This window comes from Cibotium barometz, chromosome 29, assembly GCF_041138505.1.
Source record: "Cibotium barometz isolate CiBa-2024 chromosome 29, ASM4113850v1, whole genome shotgun sequence".
Taxonomy (NCBI): Eukaryota; Viridiplantae; Streptophyta; class Polypodiopsida; order Cyatheales; family Cibotiaceae; genus Cibotium; species Cibotium barometz.
Window position 1 is genome coordinate 27878990 of NC_141074.1, and position 23400 is coordinate 27902389.

Genomic DNA, 23400 nt, shown 5'->3' on the forward strand with positions numbered 1-23400 from the left:
CTTAAAATCAAGAAGATTTCAAGAGGATAAGATACATGGGGAATCAATCCTGGATCCTTAATTTATAATTCCAGGGAGTCTCGACAATGAGGGTCAAGTCTTAAAATCAAGAAGATTTCAAGAGGATAAGATACATGGGGAATAAATCCTGGATCCTCAATTTATAATCAAACATCATAGAATATTTTGGTCAAAGTTACAAAAGATACAAAGAATACTATTAGAAATCCAAAAAGATAGATATGTATAAGTATCATCAATTTAAGTACATTATCGGTCCATCCCTCCTACATCACCAAGCACGGTGATATTATCAAACTAATATACCATAATATAGATCTCTTGAGGGGGACGATCATCATACATAGTTAAGCTATCATAGGGTACATAAATAGTAAGCACGGATAGCATGTAACCACCTCTAGCTATGGGTCAAAGTCTCATACAGGTGATTAGCCCAAGTTTTCAATGAAGGAGGAGTAAGAGAAGGTTCTCTCTCACAAGGAGAGTTATCCTAGCAAAGACGTGAACTCGTTCTTTGAAATCCTACATGAGATGGTGATCTAGTGAGGTTGAGAAGAGCATCTACACAAAATACTTAAAGATGCTCAACCGATCATCATGATCCTTCAAAGACAACAAGGTAAGTGAAGGAGAAAGCGATCATCTGGTCCTCACAAGAAAGGACAGAAACTAGATGTTGAGCCATCTAGTCAAGAAAAGATTCGATCGATTGGTTAATGATGAAACATATCATCAACAAGTTTATTTAGTTTTTCCAAAAAAAAAGAGAGACTAAATCATGCTATGATACCAAGTGTAAGACCCCTACCCTCCAAATACAGCTATAGAGGATTTACTACCTTGTCATGGAGTTCGATTTAGTTCATTACCACTTTACTTGGATGTGATTCTCTCTTTAATCTCACAAGAGGATTAACTAATTGAATTTGATTCCTTTGGTGATTTCTCAAAACATAAGAGAAGCACCAACCTAATTTTTAGGTGGTCGAAACTTGTTAAGAAGTAAAACTATCATGGAGTCCGATTTCGTTGATTGCGGCTTTTCTTAGATGTGATTCTCAATTTAATCTCACAAGAGGAACCACACACTACTTTTCATTGCATTCAAAGAAATACTCCTTGAGAGTGATTCGATTCAAGAATTATGCTTTTTGGGAGATACGGTTTCATTGTCTTAGACCCTTTGTGTTCTTGGGACCTTATCTTATAACTTAGAAAAAAAAAGGAATAGGGTCCATTTCTCTAGTTGTGGATCTCTAAATCCCTTACAATCTTTCCTAGAATAGTTAACTTATGAGCCAACTTGAGATGTGTAGATGATTCTAAGCATAGATATGGGTCATGTATCTTCACTTCCTTAAGAGGCTAGTTTATATCCAAGATTAAGAAGATCTTATTTAACCTATTGTTGAAAGCCCTAATATAAGCATTCCATCAACACCTATGTAATTTCAAACATAGTGTAATCATCCCATCACTACTTATGTATATGCAAGCTCAATGTAAGCATTAGCTTAACAAGTAAGGAAGTTGGTATATGCAAGATCTACCTCTTAGGGTGTACATCTAATTAGCATACAAAAGTTCAATTTCTATCCTTGGTAAACCTATTATACACCTACAGTAAGCACCTTAGCAACAACCATAAAAGCTTAACATTGATGGAGTGATTAGAAGATTCATGCAAGCACCTTAGCAACAACCATAAAAGCTTAACATTGATGGAGTGATTAGAAGATTCATGCAAGCAATGAAGGAGATTACCTTACCTATCAATCATTATCACCTTCAAGCTTTAAGTGTTCTCATAAGCAGAACTAAGGAATGATTAATGCAACTTAAAGTAAGCATTATTTAAATAAGATTAGCAACAATGTAACCCTAAGCAACATCCATGAAAGGTTAGTGTAACTACATTTGGAATTAGGTCACCATTCACCTAGTATTTAGGCAACATAATGTGACCTTGAAAAATAAATTCTCTTTATGCAAGACTAAAAACAATGTGACCTTGATATAATATAAGAAATAGATATTCAAAAGAGATATGTCATAGCCAAAAATTGATAATAACCGAATCTTTTAGGCGATTTTTACCATGATGTTGGAGTTGCCTTGCAAGTGCACCCAACATCCTGGGAGGGCGTGAATGATGTTTGTTCGATGAAATGAATGGTCTTGTTAAGCTCAGTCACTAGTTGTTATTTGATGAGCTCTCCCATTATTGACTTAGAGCTATGAGCCCATGGACTTTGCTAGTGTGGATTCTAAGCTACCCTAGGGAATGTGGGTGTGGGAGAAGCTAGGTGGGGAGACAAGGTTACCGTAGTAGGCACTCTTTTTCTTTGTAGTGGGTGGAAAACACAAATAGTGACGACTGAAGAAGAAGCTAGCCACAATTTTTTTCGTTTGTGACTAGTAGAGTGCTCGGTAATGTGGGAAAGCAAGAAGTCATCCCACAAATCCCTCCCTAAATATAAGATTACGGATGATGAGTTTGTTGAAAGGCACCTTGCATTGAATTGCCACCTAATACATTATACTTTTGCAACAAAAATGTCTCATTATACTCTTAGCATTTGCATTTGTCTAGTGATTGTATTCTCTCCTTGCATTTGTCGACATTGTAGAGTAAAGAAACCTAAGTATAGAATAGATAGAAACTCTTAATGTAGCATCGCAAACAAGTAGCAATTTTAAGTACCTAGATTTGACCTAGGTGGTATCTTCAAGTTATCTGGCCCACCCTTGCACCATAAATAAGATGGTGGATGAAACATTGGGTGAAAGTGAACAAAGTGAGATTGTGAATTGCCAATCTTGTTCCCTTGGATCAACCAAAGTAGACTTAGAGTTCAAGTGCTGATTTCCAAGCACACAGAAAGAAATGTACTGTCGATATTTTTAATGAAAAGAATGGGCTTCTCTTGGCTTCAAAATTATAATCCCCATGAGTCAAGGAGCGAAGTATGGGTTGGGGAAATGGGAGCCTTCCCTTCAGTGCTCGAAAAAAACCCGAGTTTGGTGTAATATCACCTTTAAATTTTAAAAAATACGTGCAAATTTATAGCTTGAAGGTGCCAATACTTGCAAAATTTTGAGGGAATATAGTACAAATACATAAAAAAAAAACTCTTCATTGATAATTTCTTAATTTTATATATGAAGGTTTTCAGTTTTTGAGAAAAGAGTTCGCTGCTTCCCTTATATATGAAGGTTTTCAGGTTTTGAGAAAATAGTTCGCTGCGTTTAATTTTTGAAACCTTCTAGTTCGCTTCTTTGGCGCGTGCACGTTGGCGCGCTAGGGTCCCTTTGTGTCGGAAAAGCACTTGTCGGCTGTGTGCCTTCCAGCTTAGTAGTGGCGCGATCCCATGATTGGAACCTTGGCACCTCTCTGTCTGTCTTTCTTTCTGTGTCGCAGCCTCTCGCGCATTTGTGCCTGCATCTGTATTTCTTACATTAGCAGCGGCAGTAGCAAGTCGCGAGGGGGGCGGTATGCGGCGCGCGGGCAGCAGCAGAGGCGGTGGTGGCGAGGAGGCGGAGTACGACTACCTGTTCAAGGTGGTGCTGATCGGGGACTCCGGCGTGGGAAAGTCCAACCTGCTCTCCCGCTTCACCCGCAACGAGTTCCACCTCGAGTCCAAGTCCACCATCGGAGTCGAGTTCGCCACCCGCACCATCCAGGCATACACTCTCCCAGCTGTGTGCGCGCGTGTGTTTGTAGATGATCCGATTCAGCAGGGATGATGTTTTCTAGATAGCTTGGTTGATATCTGACTGAACTCACAAGAGAAAAGGCCTTTTCCTGCTTTGAACTTTATCAACCTCTGAAAAGAAGAAAGGTCTTATCAAAGTGTTAAAAGTTCCGTATGCTACGCTCTGCACGTTTCTTGTGAGTCGGTCCCGTACAGCAGTTTTGTACATCTCCTTCGAAGCTCAGCTGTAGTAAGTTCTCTCGCCTTCTCTCTACAGTAGCCATCTCTCTCTCTCTCTCTCTCTCTCTCTATCTCTCTCACGCCCCAGAGGAGTAGAGCCAGATCCATTCTGTGAGCCAGACGCCTGCGACCCAGAGCATTAGGACACCCTCCACCACACACAGACAGATCTGGGAGGCTCTCCGCGGACATGACATGCTCCCATCACAGCGTCTTTCTGCCATGAGATTGGTACTGGTTGAGGAGGGATCATAGGATAACCGTCTCTATCTGGATGTATACAAACATTGGTGATTTCATTTCCTTTTCAATTCTTTCATGGCTCAGTATATCCATGGTACCATTGTATTACTTATGGTCTCATAGACTCATGGGGTCTTCCTTAGACGTTAATATAACTCTCTCTCTCTCTCTCTCTCTCTCTCTCTCCCCAACAATGAATGTGGTAATCTCTCTTTCCCCCATATACATAATTTTCTCATAAACTTTTCTCAATTTCATCCAATTTTCACATTTTCTCCCAAATTTTTTTTCTAATTTCCCACAATTTTCCATTTTTTTTGATATTCATGAATAAAAAATAGCAAAAGCTTGGAGCTCCCGACTGTGACCTGCCCCCCCCCCCCCCGCCCCTCCCCGCCCCCTGAAGCCCCCTTGTATCTAACCTAGCCGCCTCCCCAATGTGGTCTCTCTGCTTGCCTCGCCCTCTGTCCTATGCCCTACTCATGACCCCGTGGCCGCGGGTGGCACATGCTCTGTAATATAGTACAGAAGGCAGCCCGGACCTCCGTGGTGGCTTAAGGCCCGGACCGGTACTGAGAAGGGAGAATGTTACATGTTTCTTAATCTGGGTAGAGATGGAGAAGCCGAAGCAAGCCTGAGTGGAGCAATCACCTTTCACCGGCAAGCTTTGGATTCTCGTAAATGCGGAAAGCCGGAGCGATGGGACAGTTCCCGCCTCTACCCCTGCCTCGCCCTCTACCCTACGCCCTATTCGTGACCTCGTCTCCCACCTACCCTTTTCACATGCAGCCCTTTGCTTGTTGCCTTTCTTGCCCCAACCCGCTCCCCCCCCCCCCTCTCGCCCGCCCGCCCTGCCCCGCCCCGCCCCACCCTGGTCACCTCCTGTGCGCAGCCTTATGCCCCAGCCCTTCTTGCCTTTGCTCGCCCCGCCCCTCCTCGCCCTTGCATGCCCTTGTGTGTAGCCAACCCGTCCCTGCCTCTGTTTGCCTTCCTTTTCCCTCTTTGCCTTGGTGCCCTCTATCCCCAGCCGGAGTGGTTTGTTTTCCTTGCTTCTCCCCTTCTTTTCGTTCCCGGTCTCTTCGTTTGCTTCCTCCGGGTTCCCACGGAGTACTTGTGCTTCTTCCGACGATTGAATGCATCCTGAATCAGGTGCTTGAGCAGCCACCCCCTTCCCTCCCCAAGTGGCAGATAGAGTCGCTCGGGCAGTAAGATTCTCCACGCTCTAGATACTTGTAGCCTCTTTGAAGAATGTACCCCACCAGGTGTCGATCCCTTGCCTCAACGACTCACATTTTCTTTAGCAAGTTGTCACCATTTGGCTACCCAAGTGGTCCTTTCCATGGTTTGAGCCTCGGGCTTTAGAGGCGCAAGTCGTCTGACAGGACGGAGCTTCACGAGTGGGAGGAACCATTGATGTGCTCATGATTCAAGAGCATCAACTCATTGTCGGGCCGCACACATCATTGTGGGAAGTTTCTTCTCGATTGGAGCCACATCTATTGGTCCTGTGCTTTTGGGCCCCTTGGGAACCAAGGTGGAGTATGTATTAGTTAGTGGCTTCCCAGGTGGTGGACATAGGCACGATAGTCCCTAGATGAGCAAAGTGGTTGATTCTCAAGGTTGGGAGACCAAACTTGGCCTCCTCAACATCTACACTCATAATAGAGTAGCAGACCAGTGGATCACACCACCTTTTATATTTAGGTGCGCTAGGGTTTTCCCCCCTTAGATGTGGGAGTAGCTTGCTTTTCACATCAAAGGCCAGGATACTTGGCACCACTTGGAGGCCAGATGCCTCATCCTCTCTTTCTCCCACTCGGATTGTCGGATGGACAACTCTACCTTGTCCCAATTAGACCGCTTCTATGTGAATGAGGGGGGTTGTGACAAAGATGGAATGGTGGGTAGGCATCCTTTTTCCGACCATGCCTCGATGATTCTTCATTTGGTTGATCCTTAGCACCAATATTGCGAGCAGGTAGCTTGGATCCGGAACTCCCATCATTCGTCTACTAGCAGATCAAGGAGTTATGGTCCACTTACACCTCGTCATGTGCATGAAATGCCATGGACATTCTCTGGAGCTAGTCAATAAGGAGGCAGCCAGAAAAAGAGCAGTAGAGCTAGGACATGGAGCACAGAGTGCTGTTTGGCAGTGTGGACTTGGAGCAAGGGCATGGAAGGCATGGGAGCTGCTGTCGGCTGCTTACAGAAGGCGTCGGTTGTACCAGATAGCAAGGCGGTTGAAAGCGCATCAAGATATAGCAAGAAGACCAGGCGGCACAGCTTTATGGATTTATGTGACCAGTCGGCCTGCCGATTACTGGTCGGCCGGCACTCCAAGATGTCCAAAGGGGCTATAAAAGGGGCACGTGCTCATTGTAGGATTCATTCATTGTAGTATAGGAGATGATTTTGATGATGTTCACCTTTTGTATGAAGGCAGCCTAGGGTTGTAAGAAAAGTACCTTTTGTACCATATGAAATATATTGAATTTCTAGCCATCTCTCTCTCTCTCTCTCTCTCTCTCTCTCTCTCTCTCTACTCTCCCTTTACGTCTGCGTTTTGCATCAGCATGTTTCTAGTAGTGTTTAGAGCTGAAAGAAGACTCCTAGAGCTTCCGCGTGTTACATTGGTATCAGAGCATCAAGCTCAGCAAAGCTAAACACTGATTTAGTCCCATATGATGGTGTACAGGTCCAAGGTACAGGAAAGTACATGGGTACGAAGCCCAAGGCAAGGAACACAGGAACGGGAAGAGCTTCGAGGAGGTTTGTTGGTGGTGTTCCACAAAGCTAGAGGGGATGGCAGTCCTGTGAGCCAGATAGGTTCTCGGGCAACGGTCCCAAGGGAGGATTATCCTCCAAGGGGTGATGTGAGAGTGCCAGACTCATTTCTCAAGAATGAAGACCAAGACAGTGTTCAAAGTCAGGGCAGGAACGGATTGGGGATTGGATGGAATAGATGCATAGATCTTATTCAGAGTCAGAGTGGTTTTGGAGACCGAGCTGGGTTTTCAGAGAAAAGGGTTGCCAGGGATGGATGGATGACAGAGGGACTTCGGGAAAAGAATGGGATGATGATAGTCATCCAAGAACAAGTTGGAATCCCGTCATCAAGTTTAGTAGAGGGGGATGTCATGTGCATGAAATGCCATGGACATTCTTTGGAGCTAGTCCAGAAGGGGACAGCCAGAAAAAGAGCAGTAGAGCTAGGACATGGAGCACAAAGTGCTGTTTGGCAGTGTGGACTTGGAGCAAGGGCATGGAAGGCATGGGAGCTGCTGTCGGCTGCTTACAAAAGGCGTTGGTTGTACCAGATAACAAGGTGGCTGAAAGCGCATCAAGATATAGCAAGAAGACCAAGAGGCGCAGCTTTATGGATTTATGTGGCTAGTTGGCTGGCCGACTGCTGGTCGGCCAGCACTCCAAGATCTCCAAAGGGGCTATAAAAGGGGCACATGCTCATTGTAGAATTCATTCATTCCCTAGTATAGGAGTAGATTTTGGTGATGTTCACCTTTTGTATGAAGGCAGCGTAGGGCTGTAGAAAAGTACCTTTGTACCATATGAAATATATTGAATTTCCAGCCATATCTCTCTCTCTCTCTCTCTCTCTCTCTACTCTCCCTTTACGTCTGCGTTTTACATCAGCATGTTTCCAGTAGTGTTTACTTCTGAAAGAAGATTCCCAGAGCTTCCGCGTGTTACACACCTCCCCCTAGCATGCTGTAGAGACCTTGGACTACGCCCTCTAGGAGGTTAGCCACTTTCTTGAGATAGCAGCCCAAGAGTGGCTCAATGCTTTCAGAGAGCGCAAGAGAGGCTTACATTGCAGTCGAGCCTCTCTTTAGTGCCTTCTAGAGCAGATCCCACATAGCCCTTGGGTTGGAGGACAGCCCGTATTGCACTCCTGTCCTTGGAGGAGCAAAGAGTGTAGCACATATATCATGCTTGTGCCTCCTTTTGGTATGAAGCTAAAGATTTCTTCGACACCATTGGGCCCCATTTCCACCACGAGCATTCAATCCTTGAGGAGATGAAATGGATCGATTATGCCCCCCCCCCCCCCCCCCCTTCCCCCCTTTTCGTGATTCGGGACTTCACCTCTGAGTATCACCACACCCTGCTTTTTGCTGAGCTAGACTCCCCTAGCGCGTGAGGAGGCCCGCCCAAAAGAGGGTATGGCACCACATTTAACCTTGTGTTTTAGATTCACTCCAGACATCATTGGCTTTCTTCTGCTTGCCCTCATAGGAAGTGCCTTGGGGAGGACGGACTCCGGGTTTCTCTCTTCATGCAGCATTGGGGTCCCATGAAGGCTAGCATCAAGGCAACTTTCAATGAGGTTATGCAGTTTGGCTTCCTACTCGAGTGCACTGAAGAGGGTCTTAGCTACCTCATCCAGAAGGAGAGAGGTGATAGACTTGAGATTCCCCAGTGGAGACTCATCACCCTCTTAGACGACTTATAAGATGACACCGTTGCATACCTTGAGGGCAATACTGGACTTGGGTTTTGCCTATATAGGCCATTGGGCTCTATAACTAGCACTAGAGCTTATAAAGGCCACTGGGATCTATAACTCGCACTAGGTGGCTTGGAGAGTCAGCCATAGAAGCAGGGTGGCCTTGACCTTATAGACCCTGCAGTACAGAGAAGTGCCCTTCTAGGCAAGTTGATAGTTCGCAGTCTGCATCTTTGTTTGTCATGTGAGGAATCCACTTCTTGAGAATCAGTCACCAACAAGTGAAGGTACTGCAGATGTTGGTAGTGCCATGGTGGTGAAAGCTTTTATAGGGCAAAGGTGGAGAACAAAAGAGCTTAGCAAGTGCATAACAGGAGTGAAGTAGGTGTTGTGGAACTAATGGTGGCCAGGAGATGGGCAACCACTTGAAGGCGGAGCTACAGGTGGTGGAGTTGCAAGTGGTGGCAAAGCTGGCATAGGAGCAGAAGGTGGTGAGCTAGGAGTAGTCAATGGCGAGCTGAAGGTTGACGGTGGTGGTTCGCCCGGCAGTTGCACTACCCAAAGATGCAGCGGCCTTGCCGACGGGCTAGGCGGAGGCGGAGCCCTCTCCACTAACATTGCCCGAGATTGGTGGCGCGATCGGCGAGATTTTAGGTGGTGGCTCTGACAGCAATTGTGAGCTTAGTTAGGATTAGCAGAGAGGTTGTTATTGAGGCCTAAATAGATACATGGTGATGAGATTAGTAAAGAATCATTTGGACTTTACTATGATGAAAGATCTTTATGCTACAATTGAAGATTTCAAGGACATTTAGGACAGGTTGTAGAATGGAGACTTGGTGACTTCTTATGTCATCAAGGAAGGGTTTCTTATGATGCAAACCGGTTTATGTGTGACCAAGGATTTGAGACCAAAAGTAATGGAAGAATGTCATGCCTCACCTTATATGGGACATAGGGTATCATGACAACAACTTAGGCTTTGGAGAGTTATTTCTTTTGGCCTAGCATGAGGAGGGATATTGAGCAATATGTTCGAGAACGTTTGGTTTGTCAGAAGGTCAAGTTTGATCGACAAAAACCTGCAGGATTATTACAACCTTTGCCAATTTCCAATATTCCATGGAAAAATATTGCTATGGACTTCATCTTTAGATTACCAAAGTCAGGATTTGGGAATGATGGAATATGGACTATTATTGACAGGTTCAGTAAGCAAGTCTACTTCATTCCAGTGAAGAAGACCATCCGTGCAAATCATATGACAAGATTGTTTATTTAGTAGATTTTCAAGCATCATGGATTACCAAAATTCATTGTAGGGGATAGAGATCCTCGGACTACTAGTTTCTTTTGGAGCGCACTTTTTGACAACATGGGGACAAAGCTGAATTTTTCTTCGGCTTATCATCCTCAAACAGATGGGCAAAGTGAGATTGGCAACCTCACTATTTTGGATATGCTAAAGTATTATGCTCTCGAAGCAAAGGATCAATGGGAGAAGTACTTGCCATTGGTTGAGTTTGCCTAGAATAACACTATGCACTCTTTGATAGGCAAAGCTCCTTTTGAGATTATTTATGGCAAACCATTGTTGTTGCCTATTTTGAAGACCAAGGAAGAGATCTTCCATGCGGATGAGTTTGTTCAAGATTTGGATACGACCTTTGCACAGGTTCGGAAGGCTATTGAGACATATCAAGCCAAGCATGGACACCAGTCTAGGTTAGGAAACAGGCTTTATAGAAGGCTATCTCATGGACAGCCATTAAGGCTTGTCCAAGAGCCACTAAGGAGCCCATGGATATGAAGGCAAGCCTAGGCCTTTAACCAGCCCTAAGGAGACTATGGGTCATTTGGAATGACATTGGGAAGGAGGCTGTATGCATTGTGAAAGAAGGGCACCTAATGTAGTGAAGATAGATCTCAAAAGTTATGATGTGAATATGATGGGAAGCTGTTGAGCTATCTACATATATTACCTAGGGGCATTTGTGTGATATGTTGGTCACCTATGTTGAGTCCAGTTGGACCCAACGACCACATCACCCAACTCGGATAATAATAGATGAAACAAAAGACCTACGATCATGGCACAACTTCCCGACCCTTTGGAGGTCTAGGCACAACAAAAGTATTAATCTTAGTTTTGGTCATAAGCTGATTGAGGGAATAGTTATGGCATGGGATGTGCGCATGGCTAGGTCGCCTCTTTGCAGTGATGTGGTGGAGTTGGAGGCTAGTTGCTTCTTTTGCGTCAGGTCTCACTGAGTCACCACCTTCGCTCCAGAGGAGGGGGGGGGGCAGGGGGCATACTTGAGCTCTCTCTCTCTTTTACACACTCCATTATGATGATGAAATTTCATCCTCCATAGCTCTATGTGTGATTCTGTGGATGCCAACATTGAGCCCAAGCACAGACAATTACAATCTAATTGCAGCCTCTTTGTTGTGACAATCCGGAATCGTAACAGTTTTGTGACACTCTTGAGGAAGGATTTGCAGATATTCGACAAGCATGAGATGTGCCTGTGCCAAATTTTCGTTTGAAAATCCCAGGCCATGTTCTCTTTGATCTTGTAACAACATTGTCACAAAAAGCAATAATTCTTTTTTTTCCCTGATAAAATGCGTGCTACAACAGATGTTGGTCAATGGATAAAAGCCATACTTGGGGGATGCTTCGTGGAGGGGGTTTACTCTGCAGCACAAGGTTTTTATGAGGTAATTCTTACTAAATCCAAAAACATGTTGTTGGAAAAGTCGCCTTTGTTCTTTGGACAGTAAATGGTGCATGTTTAACCTTGGTCGCCCACCAAAGATTATCAGAGTTTTATCAAGCATAGATGCCCTATGTGGGTAGAAGTGGTGGATCTCCCAGTGTATATGTGTCCTACATTGCCTTTCTTGGCAAAATCACTAGGTAAGGTTGTATGTTCCCAGATCTTCTAGGAATGTAAATAGATTATGTATCCTTTGGAACACTGATTGTATTCAATTCGTATTGTGCATATGTTCATACCAATCAAGTGCTTTACTTACAATATACAAGGCCTCTGTGATGTAAATAAATGGAGGCTTTTTTGGTCATATGTAAATACTATGAATCTCCGTGTGGTTTGTTTGCAAGAACATAATCAGCACAGTTCTGCTGGAAGACAAGGGGTCTTCTTTGGATATCATATTTTCTATGCGGAAACCCAAGGTTTCTCTGGCACTCTTATAATAGTTGCAGCCTATACTAGCTTACAATGATCCAAATGGTCGCTGGGTTGTGGTGCAATGTGTGAATGCAGGAGAGCTGTATGAATTTGTAAGTGTTTATGCATTGCAAACTTCTGCATATAGAGCTGCAATGTGGCGCTCTTTACGAACATATTCATGGATTTCAAACGCTTTTATTACAGGGGATTTCAAAAATTCGCCAAACTTTCATGATAACACCTCTCACCGTTCTCACATGATGTGTTCCAAAAAGCAAGATTGGGCTCGGACAATGACTTCTTTAAATGCATGTGATTTGTGGGCACAGCTTATGCCACATCAAAAGGGTTATACTTTTCATCATAATTTGGTTTCGCATTAGTGGGCATGCTTAGACAGATGGTATCTTCTCAATGCTGCTCAGTATACTGCACACACATGTAAAATGTGGATTGATCACACATTGTGTCTCTTTGATCATTCGCCGCTATGGCTTGGCCTGTACTTTGGCATGGCTGACAATGATTGTCCATCACCTAACAAAAGGCTACTTATGATTAACAACAATTACTTGTCACATGCTCATTTTTCTCATTTGGTACGTCCAGCTGTACATTCCCTTGTCATGCATATGCAAGAGGATATAGATACTTATTGGTTCAATTTTGTACGTGAATGCAAGCTGTGATATAGGACTATGGCAGATGGTATATAGGAGAGAATACAAGACAATTAGAACAAGCCAAAATTGCAATGCAAGAGTACACTAAAATTAGTCAGCTTAGAGAGCTGAATAATGACAAATAGCAGCTGTTAACACAAGCTGAAAATTGCCTCTACCATAATGATAAACATAAGCTTAATAAATGGAAAAGTAGGGCAAGACAGAAGCCATTACTTGATAAGGCTGCTCGTCAAAGTCTTTTTTCAAAGGCTTGCATACTTCCGGACAAAAACATTGCATTCCAAGGGTCAAAAGAACAGATGGTACTTGGACATGCACTAAAGCTCAGCTTGCCATGAATATTTTTCTCGCATGTTTGCTGCCCCTTTACCACTTTCAAGAGAGGCTCTTGATGTTATAAAAGGTCTAGGCAAATGGAAGTCTCCAAGCTGGGATGGCCTGACTATGGAGTTCTTTCAAAAGTTTTGGAATATCTTGAAATTGCCAATCTTACTTATGGTAAATCATTGTTGGAATGTTGGACAATTGCCATGCTCATGGGAAGAAGGTTTGCTGAAATTGTTGCCCAAAAAACACCTCAGTGAAACTATATTGGATTGGCGTCCCATCTCCTTAATGCCTATCATATACAAATTGGTCACCAAGATGCTTGTTAATAGAATAAAGGGTGTCCTACATGCAGGTTTACATTGAGTGCAGTATGGATTTGTCCCTAGAAGACAAATCACTAACAATATAACATATGCATACATAGGCATTGAATAGGCCAGGTATACAGTAGGATTCACTAACAATATAACAAATGCATACATAGGCATTGAATATGCCAAGTATACAACAGGATGTTCTCATCATGCAAGTAGACATAGCCAAGGCCTTTGACACAGTGCATTGGAACTTTATAGCTCAAGTAATGGATAGAATGGGCTTTGGGCCTAGAATGAAAAATGTCATTTTTTGGCTTTATCAAGAGGGAACAACCAAATGCATTTTGGGTGGTGAACTTTCAGCCTCTTGGCATCTTGGGAAATCTGTTCAGCAGGGTTGTCCGTTTAGTATTTTTCCCAAGTCCTCGAAGCCTCATGAAACCTGTCAACCACCCCCTCTGAATTTGGAACCACAAAGCCTGGAGAAACCACCTCCTTCTGCAAGTAAGCACCTGTCACCTGCCTGGCTTTCCGAAAGGTCCCGTGGAAAGAACATCCTCAACTACTGGAAGTTCTATGTCCCGAACACCACGAGACATCAGAGCATAAGTGACCTGTTCAGCTTCCTCTGACTGACGAACACAAGAACTACCAACATCAGTTCTGGAAAGTTCCTGCCATCTGCTGCCATCTACTGGCAAGCTATCCACCATCTGGTCCCGGAAAGCCCGCACCTGCAGCATATCCACACTTAAGTGGCCATTACCAGACTGCCACTCATCACAAACCTGAGGACCTGGGAGAGAGAGTGCTGAAAGCCTGTAAACTCCATTCTCCACTCCGCCTTCCCAAACCACTTGGCCTGTTGCTTTGTCCCGGAGAGCAACAAAATGCTCATCAAACTCCACCCGTACGCCAGTCTTGCAAACTTGATGCACTGACAACAGATGAAAACCAAGTGTTGGAACATACAACACCTGGGAGGAATGCTTCCCCCCTCTGCCATCGGGAACTATCTCCATCCTGCCCTCACTGTGAACTGGGATAGTGGACGTATCCCCAATAAGAATATGACCAGAAAGCTTGCAGAGATCCTGTAAACCGGAACGAGAAGGAGTCATGTGCCTGGAAGCACCACGATCGAGAATCCACTCTCGAGTATGCGTTGCGGAGAGTCCTCCAATCTCCTCTCTGCCTGAAGAAAATGAAAAATCGGTGTCCATCACCTCCAGGTGCACAAAAGCCGGAGTCTTCATGATTGCTACTGAGGAATCTTCACCCTTCTCGATCTTCCGCTTGGGACACTGCCTCCAATAGTGGCCTTTCTCGCCACAATCATTATAGGTCCTCTCTGCCTTCAGTTTCTCGCGGTCAGCGTCGGACTTCTTCTCAGAAGACTTCTCCGATGAAGCCTTCCCTTTGCCCGAGTTACGGCCTTTCGACCGTTGGCCAGTTGAGGCCTCCGAACCTCCACCCTGAGGAGGGTTCGTGAATCGTTCCTCCTGGTCCAGGACCATGGGCACAAGCTCCTCCCACGTGATGGTGCTGAGCCTGCCACTGGTAATCAACGACGAGTAAAATGCTGAGTACGAAGAGGGCAAGTGTGACAGCAACGTGATGGCCATGTCCTCTGACGATATCTCCTTCCCAGCCTGAAGAACTTTTTGTTGAAGAGCCTGCAGCTTGTTAATATGCTCCCGCATCGTCGACGACTTTGCAGGGTTCATAACCCGCATCTGTACTTCCAAGGAAATCCTCTTCATGGGCGATACCTTGTTGTAAAGTGAGGCCAAATGCTGCCATATACCTCTGGCCAGCGTCATGTGCTTTACATGATTGATTACTTGTGGTGTGCAGTTGAGGAAAATAAACGAACGGACCCTGGCGTTGACACGATCCCACATCTGTGTCTGGGCCTCCCGGTCCTTTCGGATCGACGGTAACTCCCCTTCCTCTACTTCCGGCCGTGGAACACCAACGACGACGAAATCGGCGAGGTCGTACGACTCCAGAACAGATTCCATCATCACCTTCCATATGCCGTAGTTGCTCCCGTCCAACTGACGGTCCACCGGGAACATGGGGAGTGTCGGGACCTTCACATGTCTCTTGGCCATCTCAAACAGATCTGCCATAGCGGGGATGTACTCTGAAAAGGGTGGGTGGGTGGGAACAAAGAAGAACTAAAACCTGCAAGTGGCTGTCCAGCAAATCAGCCCGCCTTCCTCTTGCTTCTCCTCTTCCTGAACAGTCCAAACAGTCCACCAATCAGCCACAAAACAGTCCCCCTCTTGCTCACACAAATCCCAAGACCTATCTAGAGCCTAGGGCTCTGATACCATGTCAGAATATGCAGCGGAGATGATGACCAGATGTGGGAACACAAGAGCAAAAAGCGCAGGTAGAAAACAGCACAAGAGAGAGATAGATGTAGGCGTGTAACTCTGCTCTGATATACACAAGAAGATCCCGAAATATGATACAAAGAGTGGTATGGGGCTAGGGGCCTATATATATGCCCCCACATCAGCAGTCGGCGTGCTGTAGGGCAGCCGACTGGACACAGGAACCTCCACGACTGGATAAACACAGTCGGCGAGCATCTGAATGGGTCGGCCAGCACGAGTAGAGACCCACGACTCATGCACTGCAGTCGGCCATGTCACAGATGCAGTCGGCCAGGCTCAGGGTCCTCCTGCCACTACTAGACTGCCTCCCATGCCACAAAAAAATGGGAAAAAATAGGGGAAAAATACGGGGAGTGAGGAAAAATGATAAAACACCTGATAAGGGGGGGCACACCCACAACAAAGGCCCTGGTGTATAATCTAGACAGGAGATGACTTCTAACATCTTCTACTTCCAGTGCTCCCAAGGCCCCCCCGGCTTAGGAGGACTTGGACAGTGTGCTTGAGGATATGCTTTCCCCCATGTGCAACTAGCCAGAAGAGGCTTGTGGGCGGGAGAGGGGGCTGTTAACAATTCCAAATTTTGGTGCATGGGAACCATAAGTCAAAGTTCCAAGCATGATAAAAATAAAAAATCTGGTAGGACAAGGTCAGCTTTGATAGCTATGGATTGAGATTGAATGCGTTTCAAATTCATTGCTTGGTGTAGCATACATTATGGAATGGATGTGTTCCAAGTTCATTGTTTGAGGTTTTGGGATGTGATGTATTCACAGTCCATTGTTGGGAGATTATGGGCGTGGTATGTCCGACAACTCATCATTCTATACTTGGGAGTTCATTGCACACTCGTGTGGGAATTCGGAGCCAAGCAATGTTCAGGTGGCATTATGTTTTGAGGAGACAGGTTGGCAGGTGCATCTTCTGCAATGTATCCAGTATCTGCAATATTGGGGTATCCATGGTCGCGTCTTCATCACGTTTCTTCTTCAGACATTTGCTCACTATGAGGTGCAGACGGGGTGTTAAAATATGTATATAAAGGCCCCTCTCCCCTTTTGTTGTATCCATTCATTCTCAACGCATATTGTCTCCACCCATCTCTTGGCGAGCATAAGCCTTGTGTAAACCTCTTGAGGAGATCATGGAGAGGCACAAAGCCACCTTCCCATGCCCGGCGGATCTGCAAAGCCTTCTACAAGTTAACCTCATGCTCGATATCCTTGACGGCCCCCTCCCCCTCCCCCTCCCCCTCCCAAGGGGGTTAGCTCCATAGATTGTACGATGATGATGGTCCCACTTTGTATCATATGGCTCGGATTTGACATCCCACGCTCATAGCTCTTGTCTTTGTTTTCTTTTGTACCATGATGAGATTACATGGACACTATTGTATCACTTTTGGTGTCACAGCCTTAGGGAGCTCCTCACCATCAGGTGTCACCCATGTAGATCCTCTAGCTCCCATGTAGATTCTCTAGTTTGCCAACTATCGATTGTGGCCATGTAGATCCTCTAGCTCCCATGTAGATTCTCTAGTTTGCCAACCATCGATTGTGGCCATGTAGATCCTCTAGCTCACCATCAGGTGTAACCCATGTAGATCCTCTAGCTCACCATCAGGTGTAACCCATGTAGATCCTCTAGCTCCCCAATTATTGATTGTGGCCATCATATGTATCTAGTTTAGATCATCTTCAAGCTTAATAGCTTGTTTTTAGCATCTTTGTAGGGTGGGTCCTTCCCTACATCGGTCTCTTCTCTGTAAGTATAGCAATTTGCAAAGGGGTCAAGTTCTACCATGCACAATCTTGATATTTTATACATGCATATATAGATAATAGCCCTATAATTTCTCTAATATTCGCCAAGCGTTGGCACAAGGGGTATAGAATGGACCTAGGGCCATTCTACCATGCACAATACTGATATTTTATGCATGCATGGGTAGAGAATGTCCCTATGGCCACTCTAACATGCACCAATAGTTGGCACAAGGGGTATAGAATGGTCCTTAGGCCATTCTAAAATTGATGACGTGCTTTGAAATTCCTTATGGCCATTCTTTCAAGAAAATTGTGCATGGTAGAATGGCTCTAGGGGGGCCATTCTAAAACAATTTGTGCAGTTTTGTATCACCCTAGAGAGATAGATATGTTTATGTTTTGTTTCTATTTTATTTTCCATTCCATGATGTATTGTATCACTTTGGTCTCATAGGCCCATTGGGTCTTTGGTAGACAATTGATATATCTTTCTTTCTTTCTCTCTCTCTCTCTCTGCCATCTCTCCCTCTCTCCTTTGTTTTGCTTCCCCATTGTGCAACTCTAACAGATGGTACACAATTTCTAGCGCAAGCATATGCTGATGACTCTTTCGAAGGCTGATGTAAGGGCTCTCATGAAAGCACTATCCCTCTATGGTTTGGCTGTAGAATTGCATGTGAATTTTGAAAAATCCAAGTTGCTCCCTTTGAAAAATTATGACTAGCATTAGATTTTGTGGCTAGGTCAGATCGTGCCACCTAATGAGATAGTCAGGCATCTCGGTTATCCCAGTGGTTGGGAGTTGTCTTTAAAGGATCAGACTCAATGGGTGATGGGCAAATTGCACTATAAAATTGAATATTGGAAATTATCTACATGGCCTCTACATGTGCGATTGTGGATAGTGCAGTCAATTATAATGGCATATGTGCTTCCGCTACTACCTTGGTTCTATAAACAAATTGATAATTTCATGTCTAAAGCAATGGAATGCCTATGGAAACCAAAGCGGATAGAAAAGGACTACGTTTGTTAAGGCAAGAGCTTGTATGTTCACCCAAAATGCATGGTGGACTCAATGTCGTTAATATTCATTAACATATACTCGCTAGGAAGACCAATCTTCTACAGAGCAAGTCAAGCCATGGGCACGTAGGTTGGGAGCTATGTGCACTAACATGCGTACAGATGCATATGAACATTGGATTATCAATTATGATGTTATAGTCTTTGGGCGTTTCACTGGCCATATTCTAGGCTCTTCATATGCGATTGCTCTTATTCAAGATTGGCAAGCTAACCTATGCCATCTACAATGGTCCGGTAGGCCTCCGAATCCGGATAACTCAATGTTACTGTAGAGTATTCACAGGAGCACAATATTTGATTGACCGCTTGCTTTGTCTCATCCAAGAAAGGCATACAATCTGTCTACATTGAGGATTCATCACGTATGTGACATCATAGATGAAAATGGTTATGTTTTTACCTTTCCACGAGCCGTTAGGCAATGTAATCTGGGGATGCATTACAGGCCAATCTGGAGAGTCATTTCGGAAATGATGCAACCTTTTCTGCCAGTCCCAATGCTTGAGGAGATAGGGAGGGGAGACTTCAAGATTGGCGTTTTGATAGGCAACTTCCACGATATACTCCTGTGCCTTTTTACCAATTGTCTATGGCCAAGGCTTATAGGTTTCTCTTACCGCCCCCATGGATTGAGAATCATGCGAATCGTTGAAATGACATTCTACATAGAAAACAGGGAGAAAAGAAACAAATCACGTCATATATTCCAGGAACCAAATCAGTTTCCAATAAATAAGTCAGACTTGCCTCAACCTAAATCTTTGGAATTGGACCCAAAAAAGCCACTTGGGTTCGTGATTAATTAGGTCCTGGTGATAACACTAAATTGACCAGATTAGCACAATAGTACGTTGAAACAAATTCCTAGTTGATTCGGAATTAAAGAGAGAAAAATAGCAATATATCAAATGATTAATTAATATCACCCGTTACCGTGGATTTCACCACAAAGTAGGATTGCCATTATGTGGTTAATGAACCTACAACAATGCTAAGACCTATCGCAAGTCAAGAAAAGTTTCAATCAATCAACGGAAGAAGAAGAATAATTCGCGCTTTTTCATTTGCAAGAATGAGGGAAGGCAAGACGCCAGGAAAAAGACGAAACCGAGGGAATGGAAATGAAGAATACAATTGTCGAAATCTCTTGCTTGGTGGAAATGAATTGTTTGCTCTAGAAAACCCGAAGGCTTTTAGGCACACATGCGCACTAAAATGCTTCATGAACTCTTGGGGAATGAGATGATTATTGAGGGGGCTGAAGGCTGCCTTATATATGGGTGCATATGTCCAAGTCAGCCTCCATATAGCTATCAGCCAGTTCTAGAGGAAAAATCCCCTTTAAATAGCCAATATATATAAAAAGGGGCCTATTAAATCTGCCCATGCCATGCTGTAAATAGACATAAATGCTGCCACACGTGTGGCTGTGCACGGCTTCTGTTGTATGCTTCTATGTGACTAACATAACATATGGGTGACCTACATGCTTTTTTCTCCAAGTGGGTTAAGGGACCGACCCTCACATCTAAGGCTAGGAGACTGACCTATGTAGCTCGTGCCTGCTGATTCGTTGACATGTCCCAAACTGGGGCTTACAATGGGGCCATGGCATACGACAATTGTTCCTAAAAGAGTACTAATGATGTACAATGTTACAGTGAATGATAAGCTAGTTGTGTCACATAGCACCTCAGTGCAGGGTGCATGCTTCATTCCCTCCTCCTTAGCTTGGCATCAAGTTCATGGCTTTTCATGTGCAAGACATGTGCAGGGCTGATCCCAAGGTTAATCCAACAAGATAAAGAATTAAGTTAGAACCAGATCATGAGCATTGGTTGCTGTTTTGGTAGGGGAAGGATTGGTGGAGGACATGGAAGGGCTGTAGGTCAGCATATACCAGAATTATGACCAGTCGGCTGCAACATTTCCAGGAGTTTTGTCCAAGACCTTGCCAACCAGCAGTCGGCCAGTCCATCAATAATTCCCAAGGCATATAAAAGGCAATGTTGCTCATCGTTTTGAGGCATTTAGTCCAGCCTTGGATTGGGTCACTAGATTTAGGGATAGATTAGGCCTATATACTGAATACGCATCTCTCTCTCTCTTCTGTATGCGTTTTGCTTCAGCATGTTCCAAGATGGTGTTTAGGGCTGAAAGAAGACTCCTCGAGCTTCCACATGTAACATTGGTATCAATTCAAGCTGGTTCTGAGATATTGTTGCTACTCAGCTATCTCTCTCTCTTCTGTATGTGTTTTGCTTCAACATGTTCCAAGATGGTGTTTAGGTCTGAAAGAAGACTCCCAAAGCTTCCGCATGTAACTTTGGTATTAGAGCTTCATGCTGGTCCTGAGATATTGTTGCTGTAGCCTGCCCATGTCGCAGCCACCTTACTGCTCGTGCAGGGATGAAACCATCGCTTGTGTCTTGATCTTTTGGTGGTGTGGGAACCAGGCAACATTGTCTCAGCAAGGCTAAACACTGATGCAATCCTAGATGAAGGTGCGCAAGTCTAAGGGAAAGTGCATAGGTACGAGGCCCAAGGAAAGGAACACAAGACATGGAAGAAATTCCCAGGAGGTTGGTTGGTGGTGTTCCACAAGACCCAAGGGAATGGCGATCATGTGAGCCGGGTGCCACTTGGGGCACACCAAGAAAGGCTTTCAGGCAACGGTTCCAGGGAAGGATGATCCTCCAAGGGGTGGAGTGAGAGTGCCAAACTCGATACTCATGAAAGAAGACCAGAGAAGGTGTTCAAGGACAAGGCAAGAATGGAAAGGGGACAGAATGGAACAGATGCATAGATCTTCATTAGAGTTGGAGTGGATTTGGAGACCGGGAAAGGTTTTCAATGAAAAGGTTGCTAGGAAGGGAAGGATGACAGGGGGACTCCAAGAATAGACAATGGGATGATGACAGTCATCCAAGAACAAAGTTTTGAATCCCGTCATCAAGTTTACCAAAGGGGGGATGTCATGTGCAAGACATGTGCAAGGTTGATCCCAAGCCTAATCCCAAAGGGCAACAAGATAAAGAATTAAGTTAGAACCAAATCAGGAGCATCGGTTGCTGTTTTGGCAGGGAAGGACTGGTGGAGGACATGGAAGAGCTGTCGGCCAACATATACCAAAATTATGACCAGTCGGCTACAGCGTTTCTGGGAGTTTTGTCTAAGACCTGGCCGACTAGCAACAATCGGCCAGCCCATCAGTAATTCCCGAGGCATATAAAAGGCAATGTTGCTCATCGTTTTGAGGCATTCAGTCCAGCCTTGGATTGGGTCACTAGATTTAGGGATAGATTAGGTTTTACACCTTTACAAGAAGGCAGCCAAGGGCTGCCAGATTTGTTGTACCTTTTTGTACATTATGAATATACTGAATACTCAGCTATCTCTCTCTCGCTCTTCTCTTCTCTCTTCTGTATGCCTTTTGCTTCAGCATATTCCAAGATGGTGTTTATGCTAGCATTCATCTCCTGTCTGTACCATACTATACCGTAGGGAGTGAGGGCTTGTGATGTGGGTGTGCCCGCCCGCGGGAGGAGTCCCCATTTTTTTCATGTTGTTCCCAGTTTTGGTAGGTGTGGGGGCTGTTTTTTCTATCTGGTCGGCCTGTAGGAGTTGGCTGGCTAGGAGGGGCCCAACTAGGGGCTGGCTGACAGGGCCATGCTGGCTGATCAGGTTGTGCTGATCATGGGCCAGCCGACCAGCCTATGCTGGTCGTGGGGCCCTATAGGGGGGCTGTCAGCCTGTTTAGACAAGGCCAACCAGCAGCCCTTGGCCATATATATAGGGACACTTGCCCCCCCCCCCCCCCACTTGTTGTACCAGATATAGTGTATATAGCAAAGTCCTACACCACGTCTCCTCTCTTGCACCTCTGCGTTTTCTGCTCTCAGATTTCTGTCTCATTTCCGCTGCGCATTCTGACATGGTATCAAAGCCCAAGGTGGCTTGAAGCTTTGGAGACAGTGAGAGCTTGGGGGCTGCTGTTCTTGGTGCTGATTGGAGAGTGTTGGGGCCGTACGGGATGTGGAGAAGTGGGTAGAAGGCGGGCGTCACCGCTGGACAGCCACCTTGCAAGAAAACGCAGCCTCTTCAAAAAATTTTCCCACCCACCCTCCCTTCACAAGACCACATGAACCCTTGAGATGGTAGATTTGCTTGAGATGGAGGAGAAACCTGTGAAGATCCCCACCCTCCCGACGTTCCCAGTGGACCGGCAGTTGGACGGGAACAACTACGGTATTTGGAAGGTGATGATGGAGTGTGTTTTGGAATCTTATGATTTGGCTGACTTCATCACGGTTGGAGTTTCAAGGCCAAATTTGGCGGAGGAGGACACTTCACTATTAGTCAAAGAGCGGGAGGCCCAGGCACAGTTGTGGGATCGTGTCAATGTCCGTGTGCGCTCTTTCATCTTCCTCAACTGCACACCCCAAGTGATCAACATATCAAACACGTGACGCTAGCTCGAGGGATTTGACAGCACTTGGCCTCTCTATACAATCGGGTATTACCCATGAAGAGAGTTTCCTTGGAAGTGCAGATGCAAGTGATGAATCTTGCAAAGTCTTCGACAATGCGGGAGCACATCAACAAACTCCAAGCTCTTCAGCATGAGGTTCTTCATGCTGGGAAGGAGATATCATCATAGGACATGGCCATCACCCTGTTGTCTCATCTATCCTCTCAGTACTCAGCTTTCTATTCCTCTTTGATCACCAGCCGAGAGACTTAGCACCATTACTTGGGAGGAGCTTGTGCCGATGATATTGGACCAGGAGGAGCGGTTTATGAACCCTCCATAGGGCGGAGGTTCTGAGGCTTTGACTGGCCAACGGTCGAAAGGCTGCAACAACAACAACAACAAGGGAAAAGGGAAGTCTTCGCAGTCGAAGTCTTCTGAGAAAGGTGTTCTGAGAAGA

The 23400-nt window shown here is 45.1% G+C and overlaps 1 protein-coding gene across 1 annotated transcript in view; it reads left to right on the forward strand.

Moving 5' to 3' along the window:
* Window positions 1–3395: 3395 nt before the first annotated feature.
* The window catches only part of LOC147622003 (ras-related protein Rab2BV-like), a 53149-nt gene continuing 33144 nt past the window's right edge, over window positions 3396–23400 (forward strand). The window contains exon 1 of the mRNA XM_086823044.1: window positions 3396–3708. Coding sequence (XP_086679170.1) covers window positions 3520–3708 — 189 coding nt within the window. The 5' untranslated portion in view covers window positions 3396–3519. The remainder of the gene's footprint in view (window positions 3709–23400) is intronic.